This window comes from Oryzias latipes, chromosome 3 (genome assembly GCF_002234675.1).
Source record: "Oryzias latipes chromosome 3, ASM223467v1".
Taxonomy (NCBI): Eukaryota; Metazoa; Chordata; class Actinopteri; order Beloniformes; family Adrianichthyidae; genus Oryzias; species Oryzias latipes.
In genome coordinates, this window is record NC_019861.2 from 27,028,035 (window position 1) to 27,055,449 (window position 27,415).

The 27,415-nt window shown below is 37.7% G+C and overlaps 2 protein-coding genes across 7 annotated transcripts in view; both read left to right on the top strand.

The window, feature by feature from the left end:
• The first annotated feature begins 4,172 nt into the window (after positions 1 to 4,172).
• Positions 4,173 to 17,934, top strand: LOC101156241 (signal peptide peptidase-like 2A). 2 transcript variants are annotated; one of them, XM_023953599.1, is made up of 17 exons: positions 4,173 to 4,387; positions 6,272 to 6,382; positions 6,613 to 6,795; positions 7,714 to 7,803; positions 8,796 to 8,929; positions 9,694 to 9,851; positions 9,926 to 10,022; positions 10,142 to 10,243; positions 10,935 to 11,016; positions 11,556 to 11,630; positions 11,937 to 11,993; positions 12,392 to 12,445; positions 12,785 to 12,884; positions 13,027 to 13,107; positions 13,358 to 13,518; positions 16,825 to 16,858; positions 17,440 to 17,934. In XM_023953599.1, the coding sequence occupies exons 1-17, from the start codon at positions 4,334 to 4,336 to the stop codon at positions 17,478 to 17,480; spliced, it is 1,614 nt and encodes a 537-aa protein (XP_023809367.1). In that variant the 5' UTR covers positions 4,173 to 4,333; the 3' UTR covers positions 17,481 to 17,934. The 2 variants fall into 2 exon arrangements, with proteins under 2 accessions (XP_023809367.1, XP_023809368.1); XM_023953600.1 differs by lacking the exon at positions 16,825 to 16,858.
• Positions 17,935 to 19,004: 1,070 nt separating this feature from the next.
• The window catches only part of trpm7 (transient receptor potential cation channel subfamily M member 7), a 37,945-nt gene continuing 29,534 nt past the window's right edge, over positions 19,005 to 27,415 (top strand). For 2 of the 5 annotated variants that reach the window (XM_020700001.2, XM_020700003.2), the window contains exon 1: positions 19,027 to 19,169. In XM_020700001.2, coding sequence (XP_020555660.1) covers positions 19,167 to 19,169 — 3 coding nt within the window. In that variant the 5' untranslated portion in view covers positions 19,027 to 19,166. Of the gene's footprint in view, positions 19,170 to 27,415 lie in introns of all 5 variants that reach the window. The other 3 variants (XM_023953598.1, XM_023953597.1, XM_023953596.1) reach the window with 3 other exon arrangements.

The window sequence follows — 27,415 nt, forward strand, 5'->3', positions numbered from 1 at the left end:
CAACACACCTTCATTTGCCTGACAGGTAATAAAAAAAGGGCTGACAGAAACAGACCACAGTTATGGATAATGAGGTCAAATAGCCTCTTCAGGACAAACACCTCAGGGGGTGAGTGGGCTTCATGCTGCGTTATAGCATTGTGTTCTAAGTTCATTTAGTCTGACAAAGTATCACAAACCCTGCTTTAGTGCTTTCAAAATAATAATTTTTATCAGTCTTTTTTTAACCTTTGTTCATCACCTGTAATCTGTTTTTAAGACGACGAGGCCAAGAGATATAAGTACAATAACGAAAAACGTAATAAATTATGTCTCAATATCCCTTTTTTTTACTTTTTTTTAGATGTACTTGAATAATTTAGAGTTAGTCAGTATGAGGCAGAGAACACAGGCCATTATAAGTAAGACAGTGTTTCAAACCAAGAGTCTTTTAGATAACCTGTGCAAGTTTTTTGTTTTCTTCCAAAAATGTAGATCAAATCAGTCTTTATCACAAGTTGAGGATTCATAATCACAGAAACTTTTAGTTTACTCAAAAGCATTAGTGTAGTTGGTTCTGTTTGTGATCTCGTGGACATGTGTCATGTGTGATGCCGATCTTAAAACAGAATAACTCGTAATGGAAACAAACAAAACCCAAAGGAGGGAGCTAACTGTCACTGTGGTAAAGCATGACAGGGACACAACAATGAAAGCAGGAAAAATAGAGATTGGACAAAGGAGAGTCATGGCTATCTTACAAAACATTTCACAGGCTTATTGTCTCTTTTCTTGTGAATGTGTCTTCCTGGATAGTTAGTGTCCAGAACTGAACGAGGATTTTTCAACATCTTTATCAACAAATCCATGCAGGGCATAAATTCCCCTTTGCTAGTGCCTTAATGGCCTAATGCTGTTTTTAACACTTTTGATTGGTACAGCTGACTGTAATGAACCCATCTGAAACTAAACCACGTGCCATTCCATTAACTTACGTAGCCAGATATTGTCTTGGGCTCCCTCTACTGGGTCTTGACTGTAAAAGCACACTGCCACTCATTTTGCATGAGCACCTATGGGATCATTGGAAGTTTGAACACACTAATATGGGACTAAATTCTTTGCTCTGGACAGAAATCTATGGAGCCCTGGACATGACATCAAAATACAATTTCTCAAATTAACAATTTGTGGCAACAAGTTTCTATTTTGTTAGCACAGATTAGTATATAATTTGTAAAAATTCAAAAGATGGTTTATTTATTTTTCCAGGTGATTCCCAAAATAACCAGAACTCTACATTATAATCATGGGAACCCTCTACTGTATAATGGTCAGGATGGGCTGTAAGCATTCACTATCTCTGTTGTTGTAAACTGAAGAAGACACAAAAACAATACACACCGGCAAATCAAAATGAAGAAAATATGACTAAAACATAACAATGTGGATATGGCCATTCCTTTGCTAGGAGATTTAACAAAAATCACTGAGGGATAAACATAACAATGTGGATATGGCCATTCCTTTACTAAGAGATTTAACAAGAATCACTGAGGGATTTATTTTTAAGGAATAATTTAATTCAAATGTAATTTAATTCAATTATTAATTTGATGTAACTTGTGATTTTTTTCTTTTTAATGTCGTGTCCTGGGCTCTGTACAAACCAGCTATCTTTGAGAATAACACAACATATAACCCCCACGTCAAAACAGAAAAACATTAACCACGAAAAAAAAGTCTAAAGCTAATTTTCACATGTGTAAAAAAATGTTGTTGGCCTTCTGTTGTTAAAAGGAAAACTCCCCTTGGTGACTGAAATAAACTAAATTTAGCCAAAGTATTGTTATACAGGAATTATCAGAAAATTCAACTAATAAAATGTAGACGTTGCTTTGAGTATCGTTTTAACAGAATAATCAAATATATACATATGTAATTACCAATGAAACTGATCAAAAATTGTGCTTTAGCAGAATGCCTGTACAAAATATTACTCCCAAATTTATTATATTTTTACAATTATTATTATTCACAGTAATTTTATAATTTTTATTAATTTGTGTATTTTTCCCCCCTCTTGGACTTAATATTGTCCCAGATGAAATATTAAGTCTTGAACCATGGTGACATCAGAGTAACAGAAGAACGTCAGAAATGTGTTCCTTTAAGGAAAATTGGGTCTGGGTTCTTATGGGTTTAACCCTTGTGTGGTGTTCATATTGTTGTTACTCAGCCAGTGTTCGTGGGTCTGGTGGACCCGTTGCATGTTGTGGTTTTTAATGCCTCACAATCAAACACTTTGATGTTAAAATACTCGACAGATGTTTACCTCATCCAATTACAATCAGTATATTTGGTTAATATTTGCCCTTTACCTTTGTTAGATCACATTCATAACTCATTACCTAAAACGTGATAAAGAAAATCAATTAAAATCAAGATATGAGTGGAAACAAATTTTCAAGTGAAGCAAGGGTTTTCAAAACTACTGACTTTTATTTGAACACAGAAACTGAACCCATTCAGGTGCACAACACAAGCTGAACACATAGAGTAAACCTATTAGTCAAGACAACACATCAGCCCCATTGAACACATGGCCTTCTAGCCACTAGCCTATACAACACATGGTCCTGGCTGCTGACGGCCTGGTCCTGATGGCTTCGTTTTGGAACTGGCTGATGCTCAATCTAAATGGTAAATAGTAAATTGCGTATACTTATATAGTGCCTTTCTTCCAACAATGACAAAGCGCTTTACAGTCACAGACCCATTCACCCAGTCACACACACATTCACTCACACATTCAGACACTGGTGGGGGGGCTCCGCTGCCAAACACAGGCGCTTGCCTACCACCAGAGGCAAGGTGGGGTTCAGTGTCTTGCCCAAGGACACTTCAACTCATGGGCGTGCAAGGCGGGAATTGAACCTGCAATCTTACGATCATGGGCCGACCGCCCTACCGCTGCTCCACGGCCGCCCCAATCTAATCATCTTCTTCAGAGTCACTGTCAGACTCTGAATTTTCAGAAATGTGAGCCTATAATTCTGAAACCTCCTCTTCTGAATCGTCTCCCTCTACATCATCCTCAAAAACGTCTCTCTCTTCTAAAATCAATTCCAGGGCCCTCTGCGCAGAAAGCCTTTTGGCCATTTTGATCAGTTGTGGTAAGAAACCACACTGGCAAAGCTATATTTAACGTGTCCCGCCTTCAATTTGTAGCAGATAAATAGCGAGATAGATTCCCGCAAGAAAGTGAAATGGTCAAATGTGCGGGAGAAAGAGAGCAAACAGAGTTGATGCTTGAATTATTCTAACAATCTTGCAACCTTGCGCGGGAACCGCAGGTCCAGAAACAGAACTCACATTTACAGTGAATCTTTCTCTCTCTGCCACTCTCTCTCTCTCTTTCTCACTGGTCACACACACACACACACACACCCCCCCACACACACACACACACACACCTACACACACACACACACACAGCAGGCCCAGACAGGTGAAGGACAGAGTGTAGGTACATAAAACATCAATTTCCACACTTCTACTAGCCCCGGGTCCAGTGGACCCGAACATCTTATATGTAATAGAAATGTGTTGGGGGGGGTATACGGTGTGTGGTCATTAAAAATGTATTCTGATATATGTTCTTCACAGAAAATGAGCCAAGGCCAGTGAGTCTGAGTTTGAAAAATTAATGAATTGTATCATTTTTCTTTTGATAAAAAATGAAAACGGGTCCCACAGACCCGAACACCACATAAGGGTTAAACTTGAAATGTAAAACAGTTGAAACTGTATGTCTTTTGTTTACATTTTTTGCATTGTACTTAAAACATAGCTAATAATAAGAGCTTGCCTGTTTGAGGATCCCCTCTATATTTAATTAAATGCATTTGTTTTTAAACATTGTGGTTAAGGTTAAATAAAGGGGGAAACCCCTTCTTTTCCAGAAAAACCACTGGAAGTAGACTGCAGTTGACTCCCCTTTATTTTATTTTTACAGCAACTGTCGATAATCAAAATGTTTGGCAACATCATGAATCTCACATTTTTTTAGTATGTCTTTTTCTTTAATCAAAGTAATTCAATTTTGATCATATCCTGAAAAGAAGAATAAAAATGTGATGTTCGTATGATGTTTTGTGAAATGAAGAAAACCACCGCGTTAGCACGTCACGTGATCACGTGACACGAGCTAAAGCAGGAAGTACCGTACCGTCACTGGCTAGCTAAACAACAGTCGTGAAAAATTGTGACAGAGCGAGAAGAAACAATGGTTCTCGGACAAACTCTGTTCAATTACAAGTAAAAAAAAACTCTGTCTCCGAACCTTTTAAAGATGGACCGCGTTGTCGCATTTGTATTCTTCTCTTGCTGCTTTTTCGCTTCGCGGGTAAGTCATTATGAGAGTGATAAATTCTTAGGCCCAAAACTTCCTGTTCAAAATAATTCAACGAACCGTGTCTACTTATCACGGATGTTCTGGTGTTTTTATTGTATTTATTTTTTTTTATTGGCGACCTTATCTTAAATGTGAATTGCCACCCAATGTGGTCGAGTTGTGACGCCGTAACCCTTGAAGCTATTTTTGGGATTGAAACAGAAGTAAGATTTCCCCTAAAACTCCGCCAGTGTCACCAATGGCAAACATCACAACGGAGACAGAAAAACACCCACGTTTATCTGATACAGCCTTTAATTATGAGATGACACTTGGTAGTTACCCTGTGTGTGAAGTCTTGTATGTGGGTTTGAGAAAACTTTTTTTTTTTACCTATCTGTACTTTTTTGAATTTTTTTTATTTAATTCAGTAGATATTTTGTTGTTTATTTTGACTTGATTTGTCTTTATCAACCTTTCCTACCACTTTCATACATGGATATTATTGTTTTTATGCTAGTTCATGAATATTTTGGCCTCAAAGCTTGACTTTCAACCAAAAAATACGTAAAATAAGAATGAAAACAAAGAACACTTCGAGGAATTATCAAAGCCTTCACACTTCAGTAACTGATCACTGACAATAGAGAATTTCTGCATGAAAACCCGTTTTTTCTATTATAGGTAGTTGACTTATACGTTCAAACATTTTAAAGTTGTCACATATGAAGGACTGCGCTATTTTTGGAATGATAGAAATCTTTCCTGCAGTCTCACCGGTTTGTACAATCAGTACATATTTTCCATATTTCATTATTCATTTATCTTTTCCAGCTTGTTACTGTGGTTTTCATTAATGTTTACCTGGTGACATGCAGGATTTACTCTTTCATGCTGGCCATTTGCTTCCATGTCCATAGATGCTCATTTTTGGTGAGCAAGTTTTCCATAAAAAGTTGATTGGTGTTTAATTAGGGTTCTTTACCTTTTACTTTTCACTTGTAATTTTATATTTTTATTTTTTCGTGAGACGACTGCTTGCTAGGTTTATGAGTCTGCCATATCTAGTTTCAATTCTATTTTATTGTGGAACACTTTCTCCTTCTCATTGGTTGAAGGTTTCTCATTCAGATGATCAGCAGTTGCTATGGAAATGATGATGGGAAAAAGACATTTTTTAAAGTAAAAATGAGCAAGGAGGGGTTTATAAAAGGGTTAGTTGAAATTAAATAATTTTCACTTTAAAAATGTTATATTGATTCATCAAAGCCTTGAATTAAGATTCACTTAAAGCCAGGTCTTGTACTTAAAAAAAAAAAAAATCAGCTTTTTTTGGTCTGTTTTGTAATAAAATAATTCAATTTTTTTTTAAAGTTTCGATTTTGTTCAAGTAAAATCACTTACCTTAAGTAGTTAAGTAAAAAATACATATGAAAAATCGACAAATTAATTAATATTTGAATTGGAATTATTAATATTAATTCACTAACATAATACATTTTCTTTTAAGTCGGTTTATTCGTTTTTTTTCTTCTCAGACAAATAGCAGATTTTCTGTCAGTTTTTAATGTAGAATTTCATCCTTTTATTTATAAAAGTTTCACATTAGTTTTTTTTTTTAAGTCAGTTATGTGGGATTTTTTTTAATAAAAAATAAAATCTTAGAATAGAAACTTGACAGTAAAGAAGTAGAGTTTTTTTTAAGTACTGTTGAATGGAGGAACAAATTAAACTGTCAACATGTCGTTCAAAGCTTTTGCAGTAATATTCAGTCCTGGAAACCATGAAACTGGCAATAATAAGGATATTCGTGGCACAACTTGCATAGAGTGTGAATATGTTCATTTTATGTTATTTTATGACTCTGATCATTCCGGTACTTCATTCTATGAACAGATAAATTGTCAAGAGGCCATCTTGCATGTTTCCAATGGAACAGAATATAGGGAGTACTGCATCCTTCACAATCACTCCTGGACTCCTCTTTCAGCAAAACTCGATGCCGCAGTAAGTGTGCCTCAACATTAATTCTATCCTTTACCTACATGCATGAGTTTATTGTGTTTATTGTCTACGTTGTGAACTCGCTCTTTGTCTGACGCGTTTCTTGTCGACAGTTGAGTGTGCTGTAATCGTATCGTAATCATGTGACTTTTAGAAATTAGAGAACTATTTTTTTTTGTCCAGATTCTAAACCTGTTCTTCTTCCTTTTTTTTTATTTTTTTTCTACCCCCAGACACAGTATCCACTGGTGGATTTGACCTCCTTCCTGCTGTGTAATGACTCAGGTGTCAGCCCAGATGTGGTCAAGGACAGAGCAGTGGTTGTAATTAGGGGGGACTGTGATTTCAGCCAAAAAGCTATTACTGCAATGAAACTTGGAGCTAAAGCTTTGCTTATTGCCAGCAATACGTCACTGGTAGGACCACCGAAACACACATTTGTTTTATGCACAGATTAAAAATGTCATTAGAAGCTGTATCTAATCCCAAGTAGAGCCCTGCGCGGGACTATTTTCTTCATCCCGCCCGCGCCCGCTGAATTTTTGACCAATCCCGCCCGCTCCCGCAACGTATGCGTTACACTCCCGCCCGCTCCCGCAATATGTATGTCCACTCCCGCCCGCACCCGCAAAACTCAGAGAATTTAGTCCCGCACAGTAATAGAGATGCATTGATTTTGTATCGTCCCCCGTCCCGCAGGAAAAAAACATGTTTTTTTATTGATATTATTAAAGAGATTCATGTCCTCCTCAGCCTCATCTTTTGATGCTTTCCTCCTGTGTAATGTGCAACTTAAATATTAAATATATTTTCACAAATCCTGTTCGGTTAAAAGTGTCCGTGTGTGCGCGCGCAGACAGACGGCCTGAAGCGCGCTCTTAGTAAGAGGCGGGGCGGGGCGCACCCCCAACATCAGGTTACATGACAGAGGCCATTGGGCGTCTCTACCTGGTGCCTTCACGGAGCTTCAGTACATAAGAATCAAACAGCTGCACAGCCTAACGTAGTCCGCTAATATATATTCATGAGATATTCATGCCAGCACTGATCCCGCGGGGTTTATTTTTTGCCGCCCGCTCCCGCCCGCAGCACAATCCAAACCGCCCAATCCCGCGAGATTTGGGTTGGGTCCCGCGGGACCCGGCGGGACCCGATCCCAATGCAGCCCTCTAATCCCAAGCAATAAGTGTTGAAAATAATTTGAATTTACTTTACTCTATTTTTAGAGTATTACTGCGAATGAACTTAAACACCAATATTTTAGATAATATATGTTTTATTCTGTTATAAACATTCCCTGTATGCATATTATTTTCTCCTTACTTTGCTTTTAGATCACTCCTTCAGCCAATGATTCAATGTACTCAAAAGTCAAAATTCCCCTGGCTCTCATGAAGTACAGGGACATCCTGGAAGCGCGGAAGGTCAGAGCTTTTTCACTTGTTTTACTTTCCAGAAACAGATCTGTCGTTTCCACCTTCAGCAAAATGTCCTTTCATCCTCTTAAAACCTCTTAAAACCACATTTTGGGTTATATATATTATATTCCCACAGTAGTTAATTCTGCATTACTGGGGCCCGGTGACTGTGTGTGTAACGGGGTTTGCTCAAATATTAAATAGGTTACAGAAGGATGTGGGTTGTACCGACATAAAAAATAAACAACTAAACCACAATGAAGGATATTTTTTACTCAAAAGCTTGTTTAATATTTTCAAAATTATACATTTAATTTTCATTTATTTCTTGCATTTAGCCAACTACCGCATGTCTCAAATGTAATCGGGCATCCAGACAAACGTTCTCCTCTGAATCAGAGCTATAGTGTGCTATTCCAACAGTAGTTTCATTACTTATCGTTGTGCGTGAAGGAATTTACCACAAATAGCAACGGCGTCTCCACTGTTTTATGGACAGACATGATTTAAGTGAGTCCTTGTTTTATTGGAGTCGTTTTCATGACACTTCCGGGTTTTCCTGCATTTCTTTGGAGATGGAAGCTTGCTATAAGATTCAGAAAAGAAAAAAAAAAACAAATGTTTTGTAAACTGTCAATGTTAACCATTTAAAAGTTGTGTTTATAACTTTGAAATGTGCTCTCTTTGCTGCTGCTGTCATGTACTTTGTGCTTTAAGTGCTTATCGTTTATGGAAAATTTCACCTTAATAATATATGTTGGAGTCTTTTTCTATTTCATTAATTTTTTGGTTTGTTCATGGCAGTTTTATTTGAAATTATTGTCCTTGCAGGCATTGGAAATGACAATCATGAACAATAATAATATGATCACTATAAAATGTTGTTTACATTTTGTTTATTTACTTTTCATGTTTCTCTTTGAAATGCCACAAACCTTTTTGGGCAGAGGCAAGTCATTTAGGATTTTTTAAACTTTCAACTCTTGCTTTCTCTTTAGGTTTTTAAAGGCGGGATGCTAGCAAGTCTGTACTCTCCACCTCGTTCAAGGATCGACCCGAGCATCGTAGTCATCCTGTTGATTGCCGTTGTAACAGTGACCTTAGGTGGCTACTGGAGCGGGGCGTGTGAGCGGTGAGTTTGTTCTCGCACACGTAGATTTGCCAAGTTTAAAGTCTCACGCATGAATGTGTTTACAGCGTTGACTGTTTATGAGAACTACAACCAGAAGTGAAGATCGTTTACTTACGGCTCCAACGAAATGAATTCAATTCAGTTGCCATTTTATTTCGGGATACGGCTCCACCACATCAGTAAGACAGGATTGGTCCGAGTTGTTCTGAGTCAAAGTTTCTATGACTACCACCCTCTCCATTTAGGAGTGAGCTTATTGGAAGTCCTCACCCCAACCAATTGAAATCGGGCTCAAGAGAATCTGTCGAACGTTCATGGCCAGTTTATATCTTGAATAACTTGGGCAACAGAAAAATACCATGAAAAAAAATTAGAATTAGCAAGAACATGTTAAAATTGTATTTATTCTGTGTTATTTTGACAAATAGAATGACTGAGTAATAGCTGGTTATTTCTCTATATTCTACTTGGTAGCTAGCAGGTACTTCCTACTTGGAACGCCAGGGGGGGAGAGATCATTCAGTCAATGGTCTTCAGCAGTGATTCCCCAAAACTCTAGAGGAGGAGGAGGCTGCTATATTATAAGTTATAACAGAAAGACACAGCATGCCTCATCATATCATGTTGTGTATATAATTGAATTCTGCCACTTGTTCCTGTGTGTCAATAATCATGTTCAGCAAAAAAAAAAACAGACACAAAAAGCCCCAAAACCCTACCAAGTAACCCACTTTTTTTCTTTTTTTTTCTTCTGTGTATTGAAGGGAGTACTTTAATAACAGTGCATCAAGAGGAGGAGGTGGGGGTGAAAGCAAGGCTGATGGCGGAGAGATCTCCCTGTACTCTCCTCTCAAAGTGGTGATCTTTGTTGCCCTGATGTGTGGGATGCTGGTCCTCATGTACTTCTTCTACAATGTGCTCGGTGAGTGGAACTAAACGAGTCTCCCTGTGAGTTGAGCTGTTTCTTTAATGCAGCCTGTTTGTGAATCCCTCCAGTGTACATCATCATTGCCATCTTCTGCCTGGCGTCAGCCTCTGCGCTGTTCAGCTGTTTTGATGCAGTGCTGGACAAACTCGGCTGTGGGACCTTCAGGTACGAGTCTCTCTCCTTTCTGTTTACATCGTTTCCCTTAAAGCCTTCTCCAAACAGGATGGTCGCCTAATTACATTTGGTCTCACACCACATTTGAGTTTTCTGTGTCTTCTTTTTAGCTTCACTGTCAAAAATAGTAGCTTCTCTGCGCGATCAATTCTCCTGGCTGCGGTTTGCATTAGCATTGCTGTGGTTTGGGGAGTGTACAGAAATGAAGAAAGGTATGGCCCGCTCACTCAAACGACACACATCCATTCTTCTCTTCTTTGTTTTGCCCTTTTCTTTTGTTTCATTAAACCAAACCATCATGTTGAGCCCTCTTTCTCTTTCCTTTGACTCCAGGTTTTATGTTGAAATGCTGTTTGGAAAAATTAAAAACTTCATATTTGTGCATTCAGTTTTGGCTACAAAACCAAACTTTACCAAAATACAATTAAATCCAAACTGGCCTTTTTTTTAAAAGTTAAGCTATTTACTAATGTATTTGTTTCTCTTCCTCTAAGGAAATATACTTTGATTCATAGGAAGACTTTAAATTCTTTTTAAGTTGAAAAATAATCAAGTGTTCTGTTTTAACCTCCTGACTACGAGCAATGCAAATATGTCCTCTGTAGGGAACATTTCTAAACCTAAAATGCCCCTGACAACTTCATACTACTGAATGAACTCATTTTGGTTCTTCAAAAGACATTTGGGGTTTTTTCAGTGATGCCAAATGTGAAAGGGTGGGGCTCTGGGAATTGTAGTTTTTGGTCAATTAAAAATACATTTTGTCTGGAATTAGTTTTCTCTGGTAGTCAGGAGGATCTAGTAAGTAGCATGTTCTTCTACAGCAGAGTCAGACTGCTGTAGTTCTAGTTTTGTCACATGTCTACATCAGAAAAGGAGCCAAAACATTTCATGTCCCTGCAGATGGATCTGGCTCCTGCAGGACATTCTTGGAATTGCTTTCTGCCTCAACTTTTTGAAGACCATTTCACTGTCAAATTTCAAGGTAGACCTGCAATTTGTATCTACAGTCAAACTGCTGTCCATGTATTTACATTTTGATCTTTCTGTGTGGCGATGAGACAGTTCTCATTTGATGCAGCAGCCTGATGGGGTCAATTTTTAAATCATTTTTGGAACACTGGAGATATTTTAGTTTAATTCCAGTTTAATTCCAGACCCCTTCATTGAATTAAAAAAAACATAATGAAAGGTTCTTATTGAATAGTCTTCAATAAATCCTGTTATATTTTATAGTGATAAAATGTTCGTATTTACTAAGTATACTCGTCAAAGAGGAAAAACAAACAGCTTCATTTAATTATAACGGGTAATAATTATTTATTCTTGCAGATCATAATAAAAGGCTAGTATATATAAATAATTAAGTATGATAGTAAAGCACAAGTCTACTTTCATTCGAATAGAGTGCTAAAAGTTGGTGTTCTGTTTAATTTTTCCCCCCTATAAAATTTATATAAATAAATATATATATATATATACATATTGTTAATAAATATATATTGTTTCTTGGTCATTCGACAGATCTGTGTGATTCTGCTGAGTCTGCTGCTGGTGTACGACGTCTTCTTTGTTTTTATCACTCCTTTCTTCACTAAGGTTTGTGTTAAACTTTTTTTTTTTTTTTTTTTTGGCAATTTAAGTAGTTTTCTATATATACCAAGTATATTTTTCTACTGTACGATGATGTAAATTTTAAAATTGACATATTTACTTGTTCAAAAAGGATTTAAATGTTTGTTTTTTGAAAAATATTCACTGAACTGGTAGTTCTACTGAGGAAATATATCCAGACACCAAGTGCCACTAAGTTTTTTGCTGCTTAGTTTCTTAGTATGTTTTTTTTTTTTTTTTACTTTAGTGGGTGAGACGATGAAGTTTTTATTTGTTGTTGTTGCTCAACAGGATGGGGTTAGCATAATGGTGCAGGTAGCTCTGGGTCCGGATGCATCAGGGGGAAAGGTAAACCATCAACACTGTTTTTAGCTTGAACAGGAACGTCTTGACTTTTTTTTTTTAACTCTATTATCTAGTACTGGAGATAGGTGAATAATAATATTCATTCATGAATACAAAATATAAAATGAACTACAGGGACACAGAAGAAAAAAGATGGCATTTCCCTGTAAACTCAATGGTTTAGTACTGATATTTTCTGTCCTTTTTTATGGTTTTAAATGGATGATCAAACTGTTTTTCTATAAAATACTTGATGGTTATTGCGGGATGTGAAGGAAATATTTAAGATTGAAATTGTTCTCCTTGATGTTGAGCAATTCTGTTATGAAAAAGTAATTTAGCTACAGCTTTCTGGAGAATCCCCTCATATGAAAATATAGACTGATGGCTCTGTGTTGTAGACGCACAGCGGCGGGTTGGAGATCCCTGCTGAACCCCAGCCTCCTTCTGAAAAAGTAAGACCAAACATTGTCTACAATTTAAATAGCTATTGCATGTATCTCTGAGGCTAAAGTGAAATCCAGCACACTTGGGGATCAAACAACAACAAAATTTTTAAAAAAAAGTGTCCGAAAAAACTGAAGTCATATTGGAATTAAATAATTACTTTTAGCATGGAAATAATGCTACTCCATACATGTATGCAGTAGCAGACATTTCATTATCTAAAGGGGTTAAACATATTTATATAAAATAAGAAAATGTGCTAAACTACATTTATAATAAAACAATCCTATAGGATTTGACTCCATGAAATGTAACCTCATCTTTTTTGTGTTGATGCTTTATCTTAGCTTCCAGTGGTGATGCGTGTCCCATGGTTCTCAGCTTGGGCTCAAAATCTGTGTTGGATGCAGTTCTCCATTCTTGGCTATGGAGACATCATTGTCCCAGGTGAGTTCCAGGTTTTGATGGGTTCTAATCTGCAGGGATTGATTGGAAACACAAATGATGTTTTCCTGTTGCATCTGCAACTGGATTGATTCTGGCAGCTTGTGCTTTGCTAGTGATAACTGCCTTGTAATTGAACCGACAGGTCTCCTGGTGGCTTACTGCAGCAGGTTTGATGTTTGGGTCGGCAGCAGCAAAAGGATCTACTTCATCAGTAGCTGCTTAGGTACCTCTGCAATTATGCTTTTGTTGTGTCCTAACCTAAAGTTGAGATAGATGCTAGCTTTTGTTGTGACAATTATTGTCTTCAGCTTCGGTTATGTAGACAGAAATATTTGAAGTTGTGGTTGTGTTTCTAGAATTTTTTTAAGTCGTACTGTCATTCTCACAGGTGACCACTAGGTGTCCCTGTTTGCTGAAAAATGTCATGTCTTTTTTTTCTAATGGTTTATTTTTGAATCTTTGTCTCTCTGCAGCCTACCTGCTGGGATTGATACTTACATTTGCCGTGATGCTTCTGTCGGGGATGGGCCAGCCAGCTCTCCTCTACTTAGTGCCTTTTACCCTGATAACCTCTGCTGTAGTGGCAGGATGCAGGAGGGAGATGAAGCATTTCTGGACAGGAACTCCCTACCAGGTAAAACAAGCTGAGTGCCATCCGTGTGCGTCACACAGCTAAACTCATTAGTAAGGTGCGGTTGTGTCTGTCAATCCTTTCATTGTATTGTCAAGAATGTCAGTTCTGTTGTGAAAAACAAGCACATTTTGGAGACCTCAGAATTAGGCAATGCTTTTGTGCAAAGTTGTATGTGGTTGCAAGCTAATGTTGCCTAACGAGAAAACAGTTTTTGTGCCAGCTCAGGTAAACTGCTTTCTCCGGCTCTCATGCTCCCATCTCTACTCTTGAAAACGACCTCTTAGAGCTGCTTACGGAAGTCTTTTTATTCGTTTTTTTGCTTTTTTACCTTAAAATGTGGAGGCTTAACACCTAAGCCTCAAAAGCTGCCTAGACGTTTTTGCTAATTTAGACTATAGAAAGGGTAAATGAATGCTTTTGCCACTTTTTCCAGAAAACATGGCATTTTCAATATCTATTAGTATTTCACAGTTTACTCCATGTCTTAAGAGTATAATAACAATTTAAAAGGAAAAAACACAACATCAAAATGTGATTTTTAAGAGTTTTTAGTGAGCAAAAACGGCGTAATTCAACATGAACAACAGGTTTTGCTTGTTTAAAGTTTAAATTGTAAAACTGTTTACAACAACATTTCTGTATCTTTGCCTCTAAAATGTACAAAAACTGTTCATCAAATGTAAACTATGTACAGGCGATCTTTGGTCACACAAGGCACTTCTCTCCTCTTTGGCTCCTCAAAGGCCTTGGTGAAGCGGTCAGTGACAGTTTCTGTCTGGCTGCAGGCATAGGCCCACATCACAAATCTCACACTTCTTGGTGCAGAGTTTACAGCCTCAGTGGGAAAAGATTTCACCTGGTGATGGGTTTCCTGCATGTAGAGGTGGTTGGACACCTGGGATGCGTCTGGGTTTGAACCTTAGTGGGCGAGGGGGCTCCATCATCAGGCTCTGCATCTGTCTTCCACCTTTGTTAATGTGGTGAGCAGCTTCGGTCTCTGACCTCATCTGCAGAACCTCCAGCATCCCCATGCTTTGTCCTTCTTTGGCCCTCCAGCATCTCATCAGCTCCAGCTCACTGGCTCTCACAGAAAACCTGAAGAAAAATACAATTCATTTGTTTTGATTTGAACAAGCATAGATATATGCTTAGCTTGTAAGATAACTTAAAAACTCACGATTTACAATATTGGTGATTAATATTGCGATGATGATATAACTTGCGATACATGAACAAATAGCAAAACAACCAAAAGCATTTCCATTTCACTGCAATAGGTTAATTTAAATAAGAGTCACCATGAATTGCACTCCAGATGACCCTCGTCCTCATAGGAAGCGAACATCTAACTTATGAAAGGCAACATCGGATTGGTCAAATGCATTAAGGGATTTATTTGATTCGTTGATTAATTGTGCAGGCCTACCCGGGAGAGTCGTCTTGCTGCAAAATTTTCTCCTTTTGTTTGCTGTTGTAAAAATCATTTTATGCCGCTCCGCTCTCTGCATCTCTCCACCCATCTGTCCGTCTTCCCGGTAAACAAAGGAGCTGCCTGCGGGCTTCCTGGTGAAATTACCGCAATGACACGGAACTGACAATAAATCGCGATGTCTCAGCTTTTAGAAACTTTAGGAATTTTTCAAATAGAGCAAACTGTTAAGGTAAGGTAATTGAAGGAGCGCTTGTCCAGATGTGTTCCTGGCGACATGCTCAGTTATAAAGGGTTGAATAAAAATTCCAACTGCATTCTTTTCTGCTTAAATTTAAGACGCAAAGTTTTTTTTTTGTGCAAAATTTCCCTTAGATTTTTGCACGTTATTATAGGATGTTAAATAATATAGCTGTCTATTGATCTGACATTTTATGTTGGAGGTTATCGTATCACACAAGCACTTATAAACAAACTTTGCTTTGTTTCATTCTGGAATTTTAGTGCGTATAAATTTAGCTAATTTTATATGAGAGCAGGTACAATCCACTACGAGTTTACTTAAAAACTATTTACAAAAAATCTACTACACACTTTACCATTGCAGCAGTAGATCTGTATGTACAGTCCTGTTCCCTGGGCTGCCAGTTTAGCCCAGCAGTTCTGCAGAATCCCCACAGTGAGTCACAGTGGTTTGAGTCAGGGGAATAAAGCACAGGTGCTTGTGTTCTTAATACTAGCATTGGGAAATGCTGCTGTGCACTCCGGCTTACTTGCCGCAGACATGCCGTAGATCCCACACCATAATGAGTCGCAAGCATGCAGAACAAATCCTAAATCTCTCAGGTGTGTGAGGTACATTTGGAAGAAATCTCTTAGTCAGGATTCAAAAACGCAAACCAGACGATGGTTTTGACGGACATTTAGTGCTGGAATTGTGAAATTTCAATTAGGTAAACAATTCCAAGATAGTTCTGTGAAGTTCCTTTTTTTTCTTTTTTGCTCAAACCTGCTAAATTGCAAATGTATTTTTAATATTTGATATACCCACTCTATTTTTATTTTATTTTATAAAAAGTATTTTATGAATCCAGTTTACAATATACCACCCTGTAGACTAAAATTGTATTTGTTTACAGAAATAGATCATCTTTTGATCCATTTTAAAAGGTCTTTTCATTATGATTATGCCGATTTTAGCCAAAATTTAAGAAATGTCAATTTGTAGGAAAAGGTTTCTGCAGAGTGCCTGTAGTTCATTAGCTTACAGCCCCTCACAACCCAAACCTAACCTTACCAGTGCAACAAAAATGGCGAGCTAGATTGTAGCCATCCAGTGGTGCAGTTTTGAGCCAGAAACCGGCTTAGATGAGGAAAACAAAAACGTACACGGATCTATTTTTCTGCAAGTCAACGCATCTCAATAGGGGGGAAGCAGCCAGCTTGTGGCCCACCTGGCGTATTTTCTACGCAACAAATACAATCTTTTTCAAAAAGATACTCAGAAATGAAAATAATACTGTGTCTTAAGTTTAAGCTTAATTTTTCTTTGTGTAATATCCTCCATCATGAGAAAAATGCCACAAGAACATTTTAAAAACACCAATTTTGATGAGAAGGAGTCTAAACAAAAAATCTAATTTCCAAAGGATACAACACAAATGGCAATTAGGGGTATATTTACTTGTCCACAATGTTATCTCGCCTGACTAGAAACATATTTTAAAATATAAATAAAAATAAAAACTCAGTTGAAGATGTTGGCAGCAATATTTTCTCTGATTATGATTTTGAAAATAATTCTAATAGATGGGGAGGAGGGGAAAACAATCTAGGTGAAGAAAGATTTGATTTTGACTTTGCTTAATTCTTGCCAGGTTTTGGATTCATCCAGGGAACCTTTGCTGCCAGGTGTGCTTCAGCCGACCCACCTTTCCCCCATGCAGATGGCCTGTCGTTAGAGCTGCTTGTTGCAGTGTCCTGTCATCTCATGCCAATTGCCAATTGCATGCCAATTTCTGTCCTCTTCATAGTTTTACTCTTCATTTCCAGGGTCTGTGTGATACTTAAAACGACAAAAACTCACCCCTGGTGTGCGGGAAATCCGATTTCTTTACATTAAGTGCCCACCAGATGTCTCAAGTTGACTAAAAATTCATGCTTTAAAAGCTCGGCTGCTCAAGTGATTGAGTTACCTTAAAGCTGTGACCCTGGAACACCACCAATCTAATCTTTTATCTCCTCTAGTGTTTTCTGTCTTTCTTTACTCATTCCTCTGTTCCATTGAACAGGACTTCATTTGTTTTTGCTCTCCGCATGCTGTTGCTTGCAGTTAATGTGGGAGAGCTGTGGCTTGGATTTTGGAGTTGTGGTATATAGTGAGCTTGTCCACCGTTGTGTTTGCAATAGGCCTTGTGCAGCACGACTCCATCTGAGTGACCTTGTCTGCTGTTCGGTTGAAATTCTGAATATTTTTCCCTCTTTTTCTTCAGAGAGAAGAGCTGGACGGTGTGTAGAAGGGGAAAACTGCTGACTTGCAGCTGGAAATGGAGCCTGCCACCAATACTTTTCCCCCTCTTTCAATTGTACATTTAGGAAACAAGGGAAGACCTTTTGTTGACAAATAACTTTCTATATCGAAATATTCTGAGGTAATTGATGCAAATAATGAAAATCTTCTGTTTTGCCTTCAAATGAATTAGTTTTGCAGTTGAAACTTGAGTTTTATTCATAACTGAAGCATTTTTAGTGCCTGACATGTCTATAAAGGCAATTTTCATCAAACTACAGACATTTGTTGATGATCAAAATAAGAGTGCACTTTATAAGATTCTGCTTAAGACCTGTTAGATTTGGGGGCGGTGTGGGATTTAAATTACTGGCACTAACACTATGTCGCATTTTGATACACTTTTGTGTCTTTGTTACCGGTTTGTACAATGTGACTTCTTTCATTGCCTTATAATAAAAACAGAACTTTGTTTTAACATTTGTGCCACTTTTACTTATTTTTCTTCTCATAAGTTTCATGTAACTGAAACCAGAACAACCTCACGTTTATTATTAGTTTGGTTTCCTTTCAAGCGATTTCAACAACAAAACAAAGGAAAAAGACGTTAAAATGTGTATCAAATTTAAGATTGTTATACATTTATTCAAAAATAAAATACGTTGCTATCTCCTTGACATTAAAATCAAGTTTGCACTTGTAAATGCACGACACTCAGCTGCTCCCGCTATTGTCACCAGCTTGTGCATCTTTGTAATTGGATGAGGAAAGTTTATAAGAAATTATGATTGTGGTATGATTAGAAGTTATTACATTTTGTAACTCATTAATGGAGACAAACTTAAATCCAAAAATACCATTCTAGAGTTATTTTTTATTTTGGGTTATGGCTTTATTTCTTATTTTGGATTTAATGTGAATAAAAAGTGGAAGGAGCACAGAGTTGAACATCGTCTACTCTGGTAGTTGTGTTTATTTTTTTAAGCCATTTTTGTTATGATCACATTTCAATTCAAAATTCAGGTACAGCACAGTATATCAAGTGTAACATACAAACGGGTCAGAACATTTTCTTCATACAATTTAACAGTCCCAGAATAAAAAATAAAACAAAAAGTATATTAAAATAGGGGTCAGCTAATTAGAAGTAATATATTTAAACACTTTAAATAGCGTAATTATTTTCAGAAACTTCCGATTATATATTATTTTTTCTACAGAGGCTAAATGTATTTTAAAATCCTTTTCTATTTAAAATTAATTCATAAGAGGACTTTTCCTGACTGGTTTCTCTTATGTATGTAATAGTTTCCAAAATGGTGCTTATTGTAAAAGTTTCATTGAAAGTGAAATTTCAAACCTCCCACATAAACAACATTGTATGTTTAGAGATTATGTAAATTTTCCACACATACCTGACATACTCTGCGGTTGTTGTATGTATTAGGAACTACAACAAGGCGCGCATGTGGTCGCAGGCTCCGCCCCCCGCCGGCCACTTGACAGTGAGCAGGCTGAGTCAGCCGGCTCGTTACGCAGCGTCAGTCTGGAGTCGCTCAATTATGAAAAAGCAACCTTCCGTTGGAGCTGCAGCCAAAGCGGATCCCTCCAACGTCCAACTGGCTTTCATTCCAAGGCTAACCGAGAGCACCGGCGATAGATGGATAGAAGCCACGACGGAGCTCTTCCTGAATCTGAACGGTGAAGAGAATGGTACGTTCAAGTGCTCCCTGTTTATTTATTTAGTCTGGTTAAATTTGCGACAGGGTCGTCGTGACTGATCTCCGGGTTTGAGTGGCAGGTATGCATGCTGTTTCTTCATGCTTTTTGGGGAAATTTACGCCAGATAACACTATTTTCTTTCTGCTTTTGTCCCAAGTATTTGGTTATTTGTGATGAACGGCGTCACGTTTAGAGAGTAATCTTTGGGTGTAGGTTAGGACCCCCCCCCCCCAAAAAAAAAAAAATCCCACGCGAGCGGAATGTTAGCGCGCTATATATGCTAGCTCGCTAGCATCGAAGCTAACTAGCTACAGCTGCTGTGATGTTGGCGATGACTTCTTCACTGTTAAAGACCGACTTCAGCGCTCTCAAAGACTAATAACTGAGGGTAGTTCAGAGCAGCTGGCACTTGACAGTTCCAGCCGTGTCGGATGGCCGACAAGACACGCTGTCATTGCCAGTAACAAGTCAATGCAAGCTTGAGTGACTGCCAAGCCTCTGTGCCTTTTATTCCTCCGGCGTGGGGAATGTTAGGCGTTCAAACTTTAAATCGAGCAGAATGGTTTTTTTTTAATCGAGACTAAAAGGTTTGAATAGTCTTTTGTTATACCCGTGTGTCTCCTTGTTTTTCTGTTTTTGCCGTTATTTTTTTCAGTTCTTCACTACAAGCATGGCCTCCCTTTCTTCCTAAGAACTTCCTGTCTTCTCCTTTCTCGTCCAGTAGAACGAGAAGCTCAGGAGTCCTTTAAATAAAATAAAATAAAAAAACATCCTTTGTGTTACATTCAATTAACACAAGCTGTAAATCATCATACCCTTTAATTTCAGTTGTACTCATCAATAAAATGTTTTTTCTTAATCGGCTTTCAAACTCTCTTCTTGGAAGCACTTTAAAAAAACATTTAACACATTTACAACTCATCAGGAAAAGAATGAAAAAAAAAATGTTCATGAGTTTTCTTTTAAATTGAATGATGTGTACTTTGGTTTGTGCGTGTTTCTTTTCTTTTTTAAAACCTGCCTCAGTAAGATCTTGGAGAGTCTGCTGCCTGCTTTTGCTCTGAAATCCCAGCGTGGCATCCTGAGCTGGTCACATGCCCCAGCTTACCTTGTAGATGAAAGATACTCCGATCCTAACCGGGAGGAGAAGTTGTCATGGTTTATATCCGTGTCACCAGTCTGAGCTGGTGATTTTGAACCATACAATCTGTCATTGAATGATGCGTGTTTTGCCTTCACCAAGCTGGCCTTCAGGTCCCTGTGATAAAGGCCTTTCTAAATTCCGTGTTTCAAAACTTTTGTTGTGTTCCACAATAGGTTGTGGCTCTACTTTTTTTTTTTTTTTAATCTTAGTGGTTACTCTTCTGAGCCTGCCAAGTGACTGCGGTCTGTCTGCCTTCTGCTGTCCCAAATGGCCAAATGACAATCAAAATGAGCCCTTTTAAACAAAACAAAAAAGAAAAAGTTATGCTGAAACGTTGATGGATTTTGTGAATGCAGATCTCTCTGTTGTGCCATATCGGCTGTAGATCATCGTCAATCACAGCTGCTTATTGTTTACTAAAGAAATTCCCAAGCAGCACAGCAGGAAATTGTCAAATTTGATAATGTTGACACACATATAAAGTGTTTATAAGAGCATTTCAGCGTATAGTGTTTTAGTAGTGGGTAGTTGAAGGCTACGACTGCTCACTGTCCCTGGGGGACTGCTTAAAGCTGAGTTTGCATAGTCTCAGGTGATCACTAGTATCAGATGTTTAGTAGAGCGATGACTTGACCTTACAGTTCCTGAGGAGAGACCTAAAGCCCGTTTGTCAGAATTTTACGAGCACATGCTGTCCCGTCTTTCAGAGCTTTGCCCCGGGAGCACAAGTGTAAAAGCTGAAGAGCCATCACACGCAGATCTCATGACCGTGGAATTCTGTGTGCAGCTTTCCAGGAACCATATCTGAAGGCTATAATGAACTCGTTTCCCCTCAGTCTACCATTCTTTACTTGCCAAGATCTCAGAACAATTAAGATATAGCAAGAAGTGCAAATTGATGGCTCTCCCTGTTATGTAATGTTTAGGATTTCTCTGTTTTCATAAGTTAGATGTAAAAAAAAGGTTGCTCGTGTGTTCCATCATGAATTATGCAATGTTGTTTTATTACATTGTAATTTAAATTAAAACAATTTTTCTGCTGTGACTTTCAAAGAGTTGTAAAAGTCAAACTAGGAAATGAGCCAGGTCTTATCAGTGTCTTAACAAACCACTATCTCCTTCATACTTTCCAGTTGTAGGAAACTATGAGTTAGGACTATGTTGAGTTTGTCCTTTTCATGGGTTTAGGGAAAAGGCGGTGTGAGTGAGTCGCCACTCTTCAGTCAGTTGTGTTCTTTCAAAACTCAGTTGGTCTGTCACAATTAAGCTTTTAACTCAACAGAAGAAGATATGGCTTTGTAAAACTTTTTTTTCCTCTTTATGAATGATTTAACTCTCATTATTTAATGGAGTCTGCTTCTTCGACTGGTATGTTAGGGTTTGTTGTTCATATGTTTAAGTACAAACAAAGCTAAGGCAATTTTTGGGGGAAAATATGTTAAGTATGCTATGAGATAAAGCAGTTCCATTTTTAGCTTCCAGTTTAACAAACACAACAGCTCAACATTTTTAATATTCTATATTTACTTGAAGTCTAAGAACTTGGTATCAACACTTGACTCTATTAAAAGAATGTTTTTAAAACAACCCTATAGTCTTTATAAAATGGGTTAATTTAAGCTGTTGGCATGTAAGAACAAGAGATTGGCAGCATTTGCTGCTGGGCTTGTTGTGACATGGATCCATGTTGCAAGTCTGTGCTGTAAAGGTTTCCTTTGACTCTTCTTTGCAGGACTTTCTCACTTGGTAAAACGACCCGACTTAAATGTTGTCTAATAATGCAACAACAGACAACATCTGTGAAGTGTTGAACTTCCATTTTCTAAGTCCTTTTTTTTGTTTATTTTTTGTTATAACTTTAATGTAATAAACAAAAAAAGATTCATGTATGGAATGTAAAAAAATGATTTTGAATCATCAAATCCCTGCATCTATTTTCTCTCGGAGATTTCAAAACTGGCTTTCAGTTAGTTTTTAATGTAAAAAATTATTGATTTATTTTTTTAAATAAAAGCTCAATTTTGGGGGTTTATATAAATTTTTTGCCTTTTGTCTGTAGGATTTAGTTATTAGAAATTTTATTAAATGAAACCATAAATTTAACCAAATTGTGAATCAAAACAATTAAGTACTTTGGCGATGATACCTAGCTATGTTTATTGTATTACCTGCTGTTTTCCCAACACATTCCCTTAATATTAAAAAAAGAAAAGTAAAAAGTGAACCTTTTAGGTATATGTGAAACCTAATGGTTTTCCATTGTATTTGCTGCACTCCCCCATGGTTACAAAATGAGCTGATCTGCTGGATGCAGTTTGTTCTGTGTGGTCAGCTGTCTTACAAATGGTCATCGCTGCATTATTCACTTGGCATTAAACGGTTTTCTTGAGTAACTTGTTTTCCTAAAAGTTATAGAAATGGGGTTGCTATAAGTGACGTAGGATATTAGTGAAATTTGCTTTTTATTGGGTAAATTTTTCAGGGAAATATTTTTTCACGAGCTTATCATTTAGACAAAGGCTGCCGATACAGAATATTCTTCAGTGTTTAGGGGGGGGAAACCCACCTGTATAGACGATCTGCTACCGTTATGGTGTGGGGTAGGGATGTGTTTAAACCTGATTCAGGACTGCACATCTGAACTCATAAAACAGTTTCTCTGGAAGTTGGGTTTTTCTCGGAAACCAAGACACTCGAGAGCATGTAAACTCACCTAAAGTTGATAACTTTTGGGGGGTAGGATGGGACGGACACTCTTGCCAACGAGTCTGCGGTTATCTCCTGGCAGAATTTGTCTTGCTTTCTGCCTGATCTTTGTGAAATACCAGAAAATGGGTTGGCGGTTTAATAAATTCTCAATTGTTCTAGCACAGCTCCTTTGGGGCTTTTGAAGGTACAGTGTAACTTTGTTAGGGCATTTTATTTGAACTTCTTTTCCCCATCTATTGAAAATGTTTAGGTTTCTGTATCAGTGCAGCACCATGGATGATCAAGCAGACACTATTGTTGTTTCTGTGTTTGTTATAATACAGGGAGGAATAAGTGTCAAAAACAGGCAATGGGAAAGCTTATTAACAGATTAATGGTACTGCAGTTCGTTGGCCATTGTGGAAAGGATAATATTAAAGTGTGTCACAAGTCATGGCAGGTTAAAACAAACATTTGGTTTTTGATAAGGTTTAGCCAACAGTAAAATGATTTGATCCTCTTTGGAAATGCATTTAAAAGCTTTCAGTTTTTGCACAGCTACCTTTGATTATTTGATCACTTGTGAAAACAATCCAACATTTTATTCATAACTTTGTTAAACTTATTTTTAGGCATATTTAATTAGTACATTTGCAAAAACCGAAGTTATAGTAAGTCATGGAAAATGCTCACGTTCACAGTCCTTGCTGTCAGTCGTGCACAAGTGATATCTAAAGTGCTGATTCCATTGCTTGCAGTCATTCTAAAGGTTAGTGGAACTTGGAGGGCAAATGTTTTTACCCGGCGCTACAGCAGGAAGGGCCGTAGGTCTGTTATTTGATCGCTGTGGAAATGTTTTATATCTCCAACTGGGTGTTTCTGTGTAAACAGATTCCCACAGATACACTTGGCTCCAGCAAAACACCACTTTCTGCATCTTGCATTGCAATGGGCCGTAAAATGCTGTTGTCTTTAACAAATTGAGAATTAACAAATGAGAAAAGAAGGCAGAGAGGAAGAGGGAGTGAGCGGGGAAGTGAGTGAGTGAGAGTGTAATGTGTTCCTTGGCAGGGCCTCTAAAGTCTTTTGTTGCACGACATTCTCAGGTATCACAGTTACAGCTTTGCAGCGAACAGTCGTGCTTTATCACACTCACCGTTTTCTTTTTGCACCGGTTCATGAAGCCGTTGTGTTTTGTGTGTTTGTTTTATCATGGTGGCTATGAAAGACCTCATGCAGCTCTGCGTCATATTTGTCACTTGTTCAGCAGGTACCTGGGGTGTATTCAGACTGGAAAAATCTTTTCTTCCAGATCGAGTCCTGAACCCCGCCTTTGGTCTGTATTCAAACTGGTATCAAGCGGCCTGTTCTGTTACAGACCAAAGCTCGTAAACAAAACCATTTTTTAATAGTTAGGCCTTATGATATAACTATTTTATTGCTCTAAGGTTAATGTGTCAAATTTTTTCTTACACCAAACGCATAACTGGATCGATTTAAATCGACATTGACATTCACTCTTTGTCTTCACTAAGGCTGTGGTGCAGTGGTAGGGCGGTCAACCTCTGATCGCAGTAATGCAGGCTCGATTCCTGCCATACGTCGTATTATCCTTGGGCAAGACACTGAATCCCACCTTGCCTCTGGTAGAATGTTGGCGCCACTGTTCGTGCATGAATTTCTCAGAAATTTAAGCTAAATTTTCTTCAAATATGTCATCCATCATGAGAAAAATGTTACAAAAACATGTTAAAAACACTTTTATTTTACCTAATAAGATTCGTAGATGTAAAAAAAAATATACATAAATGTATATATAGTAAATTACAGTCATATTGTCATTGTAATTGAATCCAGCTGCTACATTCAAAGCAACAATTTGGAAAGGCTTTGACTTTAGAAATGTAACTGCAGCTTTCAACTTTGAAAACACAGGCCTTGACAAAGCTCTGCATAGTGTTGGTTAGTTCCCTCTGGGGCAAATGAAAACTACAGGTTTAACTGCAGCTCTGCAATGATTGCAGACCATATCACTGCAGCTCTTCCGGCTTTTAATTAGTTCATAAACGTTCATAAAATGTTGCCATAATTGCATAAGGGTGCACTTATTTTCTTATAAAACAAAAAAGACTTTTGAATTGAATTTAGTTGTTTCTTTACAAGCAACAACTGTTCTTGTCATTAGATGTTCGGCCCAAAAACACAAAGTGCTTTACCACGTGGTTTAACACAATATTGGTTACATTTCCTGACCAGGCAGGACATTCACTAAGAGTGCAGTTACCCAATTTCTTCAAATTGGTTTATGTTTGAGGAAGTTTGTAGGTCTTTTAATTAACTGTGTTTTCACCAGATTTAAAAATATATTTAAAGTAAAACATGTTTTTGAAAATGTAGAAAAACATTTTAATTGTTGGCATCACCCCCCCCCCCTTTGGCATTGTTTATTCCTAATTTGAAGCTGCTGTTGGTCATTGGTCATACAAATTCAAATATTTTCAAACACCCTAACTTTCAAACTGAAAATTGTAATTTTTTTGTTTTTTAAAGTTGAAATGAAGGACAGGAAGAAAGCTTTGCACTGTTGGGTGTTTTTCTGTGTTCTTGCATGAATCACAGTTGGTGGTGTGTCATCAGTAGACAACTAGGTATATATCATGAGGCCTCTGCCCATCCGCTTAATCTTCTCCCACACCCCCTCCCCGCTCAAGTCTTCCCAGCCTTAGTATAATATCTAGTTAGTCTCAGACACATTCATCTGCCCCTTTGGTGGCTTTTTTACAGATTAACACTGGAAGGGGTTTGGAGGCAGCAACCTCTCACTGTTGGCTCAGCTTTTAACTCAGCGGGGTTCTGTATGGTAACGGTTGCTCTGTAGGCTTCACGCGGAGGAAACCCTCAGACCAGGCATCTAGTGAGGTGTTGCTGGTGATCCTGGACGCAGGAGAAGCTGTGGTGATAGTGGTTTGTCCAGGAGATGCATGAAGGATCCTTGCTATGTTCCTGTACAAAGCCCTTAAACACAGAGATGACGAGGACATTCAGGTACATATTGGCTTCGTCTCTCTGGTCAGGTGAAGAATGGACTCGTTTGCTGTTTCTGATTTAGCGGAATTTAAATTTCCTCAAGTGGCTGGAACGGAAAATTCCAAAGTTCGAGTGGGAATGATCTACGTGGAGGAATGAAAGATTGTCCTTATTATGATGATTAACTTTAGTTTTTGTTTGTTTTTAGCAAGAAATGTGCAAAGAGAATATGGACGACAAAAGTAAACCTTATTTTAATGTGTTTTGGTGTGTCAGGGATGGTTAAAAACCTTTGTATTGGTGTTTTCAGACTTTCCCCTCTGTGCTGGGATAGATTTATAGTATTAATCGCCCCTGGGCTTCTCTAAGCTCTGCTGAAAGAGCTGAAAGAATGAAGCATTAATTAAATTCCTGTAACACTGAGTTGTACAAAGAATACTAGAAAATATAGAATGGGTTTGTGTTTTTGAAGCATTTGAGCATTTATTTGTAAACAGCAACTTTTGATTTTATTCCTTTTTTTTATAACTTTATTTTTATTAGTTTTTGTTACATGAACACAAATCTCAAACAACATCACAAAAAACAAGAGAGAAAAGAAAAAGGTCAAGTCTAGGTGTTTCACATGTCTATCTGTTGTACAGTGTCCATTTTTTCCACTTTCGGTGTAATTGTGCCTCTTGCAGTTTCAGTCTGTATGTTATTAATTCCATTGAATATATGTTGTTGATTGTTGAGGTCCATTGCTCCTTTGAAGGGATCTCCGTAGTGCCCCAGTTTCTGGTTATTGTTTTTTTGGCGGCTAGTGACATGACTTTAAATAAATATTTGTCACTTTGGTGGATCAAGTTTCCTGAAAACATGTACAGATAAAACAGTTCTGGCAACAAAGGAATTTTGTATCCCAGCACTTTGCATGTGAGATCACCCACCATCTTCCAAAAACCTGTTACATTCTGACATTTCCAAAATACATGAGAGTGGTCAACATTTATTTCTCCACATCCGCGCCAACAGCTCTGATTTGCTTTCAAATGTTTGTTCTTCAGTTTAGGTGTTATGAAAAATCTAATAAGGTTCTTCCAGGCAAACTCTCTCCACGTTCGAGATCCAGTGGTGGTATGGTGGTGTCTCCACATGTCTAACCAGTCCTGTTCAGTTATCCTTATGTTTAATTCTCTTTCCCAGTTATCTTTTACTTTCAAAGTTGTGTTTTCGTCATATTCCATCAATGATTTATATAGCACACTAATCAATTTGGTATTGTTGTCTTTATATGTCTTTGTTATTGTGTGAACTATCCCGCCTTCATCCCCAGAGGAGTCGCTCTGTATTGCTTTCTTATGGTAGTTTCTCATTTGTAAGTATCTGAAAAAAT

Bases quoted from the DNA above. Each gene is read 5' to 3' on its own strand.
- LOC101156241 (XM_023953599.1), top strand. From the start codon at position 4,334: ATGGACCGCGTTGTCGCATTTGTATTCTTCTCTTGCTGCTTTTTCGCT. The intron at 8,930-9,693 runs GTGAGTTTGTTC...TGTGTATTGAAG, and splicing joins TGGAGCGGGGCGTGTGAGCG to GGAGTACTTTAATAACAGTG. The intron at 10,023-10,141 runs GTACGAGTCTCT...TCTTCTTTTTAG, and splicing joins CTCGGCTGTGGGACCTTCAG to CTTCACTGTCAAAAATAGTA.